This window comes from Drosophila erecta, unplaced genomic scaffold (genome assembly GCF_003286155.1).
Source record: "Drosophila erecta strain 14021-0224.00,06,07 unplaced genomic scaffold, DereRS2 tig00000092-arrow-pilon, whole genome shotgun sequence".
NCBI lineage: Eukaryota > Metazoa > Arthropoda > Insecta > Diptera > Drosophilidae > Drosophila > Drosophila erecta.
This window is the reverse complement of record NW_020825207.1, coordinates 13751406-13755307: the sequence shown is the minus strand read 5'-3', so window position 1 is coordinate 13755307 and position 3902 is coordinate 13751406. Positions and strand designations below refer to the sequence as shown.

At 44.0% G+C, this 3902-nt stretch overlaps 1 protein-coding gene across 1 annotated transcript; it reads right to left on the bottom strand.

Moving 5' to 3' along the window:
- Positions 1-1797: 1797 nt before the first annotated feature.
- On the bottom strand, positions 1798-2716 carry LOC6547134. The gene is made up of 3 exons (XM_001974732.3): positions 2572-2716; positions 2301-2519; positions 1798-2252 (listed from the first exon to the last, which is right to left on the bottom strand). Exons 1-3 carry the CDS (start codon positions 2714-2716, stop codon positions 1798-1800), a joined length of 819 nt encoding a protein of 272 aa, XP_001974768.1.
- Between the last annotated feature and the right edge of the window lie 1186 nt (positions 2717-3902).

Below are 3902 nucleotides of genomic sequence, written 5' to 3'. Positions count from 1 at the left end.
ACTAACAATCTTGCTGCTTTTGCGTTGCCCAACTCGAGGGCACACATTTTATATTTTTAAGCACCATACTAATGAGCCAGAAACTTTAAACGTACACGCGACGTCCTTCGGAGCAGCCAGCACGTAAAACTCCCATTGTGTGGACCCCCTTTCCCGGATCGAACTTATGCGTGGGTGCTGGGGAGCGTTAAGCATTTTCCAGTGCGTGACATGCGGCCCCTTCGAGTTGTGTCCATACACGCAGCGAAAAACCACACCATCTTGTATTACCGATCGTCTTCAACTAGGTTTGGAATGCATGCGTTGGGATATAACACTATAATATAATGCAGATTCTATTTCTAAAAATTTCTCACAGTGCAAAATGACAGCGGGATATTGCAAGGACGCAATGCAAACTGCAAACTGCACAGGCTAAGGTTGTTGACTTTCCGCAAAGCGTGTGTCATTGTTTCAAATGGCAAAAAGTTAAGCGAAAATCTCAAATAATTTGCCATTATAAATGGCACCCAGATAAGCAGCAGCAGCAAGTTTTGGATGGGGGAAAACCGAAGAGCAACTAAGGTTTGACAGCATCATCACTTCATCGAGGTAGCCACTTTTATGGCGAGTGCAATAAACTTGCTTCGTCACCATGCTTAACATAATAATTATAATAAAAACAATTTTTTCGCATTTTACGAGACGCATAAAATTGTAGCATATTCTCCGGCAAACGGGCTGACCAAAAAAAAGAAAATAACGCCATAGCACGAGAGTAGAAAGGAATTTACTGATGAATTGCGGTTTAGTTTTATGAGATGCTGCGACAGGACACACGATATGTGTGCGTATAGTACATACAATACACACATGCAGGGCTCGCTGTGTGCGTAAGTCCTTGAGCTGTCAATATGAGACGGTTTTATGAGGAGCCAGGAAGAAAGCCGCGGTGCTATGTCAACATTTTATGCGCCTTTAATGCTTTGTTTTGTTAATAAAATCGACAACAGGCGAGACAACAGTTCGCTTCGTTTCTTACAGGCGTCACTCCGCCCCGGCGTTTTATATAATTTTAATGTGCGCACTTTGACACTTTTAATGAATCCCAAACATTAATTTTCTTAATGAGCGCGCTCATTTAAAGCCTGGCTCCCAAAGCATCCCGTTGACAAATGCCCGGCAGGCCATTATTAAACGAAGTCTACTGCAGTGACAGTGAGAATGGCACTAGGATCAGGAGTGGGCTTGGGCATGGGAATGGGAATGGGAATGGGAATAAGAATGACAATGGCCCGGCAATTTCCTCCGCCAGCTTAATGAAGTTTGAACCGAAAGCCATTGGTCCACTGGTCCACTGGTCCACGGGTCGGGCAGCAGGACAAACATACACACATGACTGACACTGTCCGGCTTAATGAGCCGCACTAAATTCACACGAAACTTTCCGGCCAAAAGGGATCTGTCTCTTTTGGATTTTTCATGGGCAACGAAAGCGTGTGGCAACTATTTATCGCCGCTGCCGGACAAATGTTCCACACTCGGTCGACTGGCAGGAATTTATTGACACACTCAATCGAACGCTTTGATCGTAATCCCTTATCCAACAGAGGAAACCCCCGTCCTGGCAAAGCCCCGTCGGAAAAGTTAAGTCAAGTTTTGCTCCATTTGTTTGTTTGTTGTTCTCCGTTTTGGGCTTTGTTGCCAAAAGTTGCGGTCAGACTTTTGGGGGTCAAGTGAAAATGTTATTTACTTCCATTTGGATTGTTTATGTTGCCAGCGAATCTAAAACTTATGGCTATCTACACAAGGAAATGATTAATCATTCTGTTGATCGCCGGAGGCAACTATATCATTGATCTCGTACCAGAAATCCGGCTCGATGGAAAGTCTGCTTTCTGGCGGAGCTGAAGGTTCGGGAAAGTCTTGCATAAGGAAAATGCTGGAAGGGAAACTTTCCTCTTCGGGTGCTGTGGGTGTTACCTCCTGGCTGGACAGGCATGCCTCCTCCTCCATATGAGCAAGTTTTAAAGTGGCTTCAATAGGATTCAATTCCACCATTTCACGATCGCTTTCCAGTTTTTCCCGTTGGGCCAACTGCTGCTCCTCCCTTGCTGACAACTCGTCCGCATTCTTCTGAGCAGCTTTTTTGGCTAACTCTGGAGCGAATTTGCAATCATTAGGCATTGCCTCCTCGGGAAACTGGCCCTCCAGCTTCAAACGCAGGCCGCACATTACATAAATCATAGCCAGCATAGACAGTCCAATGTAAACTGCGAGAACACATTACGTTTTGGCATGGAAGTCGGAAAGAAACTCACCATCGATTATAATGTTGGACACACGGTACAACTCCCTTTGGGCCAGCCAAAACTCATCTACATTGTAATAAATGTGATGCACTCGGAATATTAAAAGGGCACCTGTTTCGCACATCCAGTAGAAGACCGAGATACTTTCCCTTTTCACTATCCTCATCATGGCGATCACATTGAACATCATGTTGAAGCCGTACAACAAAACCCACTTGATTGGATAATCTAGGCGGTGTTCAGAGATTTATAAGTTGGTTCCTGGGCACAAAGAACTTACTGTCGAAGGATCTGAAGAGCTCCACCGCCCAAAATTGGAACAGGAAAAAGGAGTACACGATGTTCATGCAGCCAATGGCTAAGCCCCAATCCGCCCGGTTTATAAGGCACTGGCACATCATAAATTTCACATAAGCTGCGTCCATTTTATACAAATGCCACAAATTGACTGGCAGTCGGATGAAGCAACTTGGCAAACATACAAGTTTACTGGAATTCGCTTATCGTTCACTGTAAAATGCATAATTGGGTCTAAATTCCCAAAGGCTTGTGGCATTTGCCACAAAAAGTGTGGAAGTAATATGTTTTTGAAAGTAATTTATACAGTACAAATTGGAATGTACCCTTTGAATTTTAGCATATTATTACATAATTCCGACTGATATTTAATTTCATTCAAACTATTGTGAGTAATGTGTATTATGTTTCTAATATTTCTTTCTTATGATGAACATGATACTTGCGACTTTGCTTGTACTTTTGTGGTATTTTTACGTTTAAGTGTAACAAAGGGACCCTAGTTGCCATAAAACCCAGCCATACAAGTTTCGCCTTCAACGTTCCTGTCCGTAGTGAAATCAAAAATTAAAACTGCAAAATTCAGCGAGAGCAAGAAAAGTTCATTTGTGCTCTTTGTGCTTACTTAATCCATAAACTGGTGCGTGTGTGTGTGGGTGTGTGTGTGTACATGACGTGGGGTGTAGTGATATATGGGTGGAATAGGGGGATTTCCCCTTTGGGGCACTTGAAGCCAACGTGACAACATAAAACGCAGCAGCTTCGCCTTTTTATGCGCCAGCGAGGACAACAACAAAACTTGTTGTGAAATATTAGAGAGTACGATATGAAAATGCAAACCGCAGTAACCAACAAGAGTCCTATATAGATGTTTCTGTTTATGTTGGTGCGGTGCAGCTGTGTGCGTGTGTGTGTGTGTGTGCGTGTGCCTGTGCGTGTGTAGTGGAAAGTTGAGTTGAGTTGAGTTCAGTTTAGTTAACTGCAGCTGCAGCATCATCGTACGTACTTGATTGCTCTGCTGCTGCTAGTTGGCTGCAGTTTTTGGCCCAAACCAATGAACCACATAATGTGGCACACCCACACCCGCACACAAGCCAGAACACACACGATGCACTCACACGCACACTCACAGGCACACGGACTTCAAGTAAGCGTGTAAATTATTTGAATTATTTATGAGCGGCAGCAGCAGCCGAAATATGCAAAAAGCTTTAAGCCTTCGGTCCTCTGACATGGCAGCCGTAAACTAAACACTTACTCAGCGCCAAAATCAAAATCGCTTCCAGCGTTGCAGTGCACAGAGGGAAATGGGTA

Bases quoted from the DNA above. Each gene is read 5' to 3' on its own strand.
- LOC6547134 (XM_001974732.3), bottom strand. From the start codon at position 2,716: ATGGACGCAGCTTATGTGAAATTTATGATGTGCCAGTGCCTTATAAAC. The intron at 2,520-2,571 runs GTAAGTTCTTTG...AACACCGCCTAG, and splicing joins GCTCTTCAGATCCTTCGACA to ATTATCCAATCAAGTGGGTT. The intron at 2,253-2,300 runs GTGAGTTTCTTT...GTGTTCTCGCAG, and splicing joins GTCCAACATTATAATCGATG to TTTACATTGGACTGTCTATG.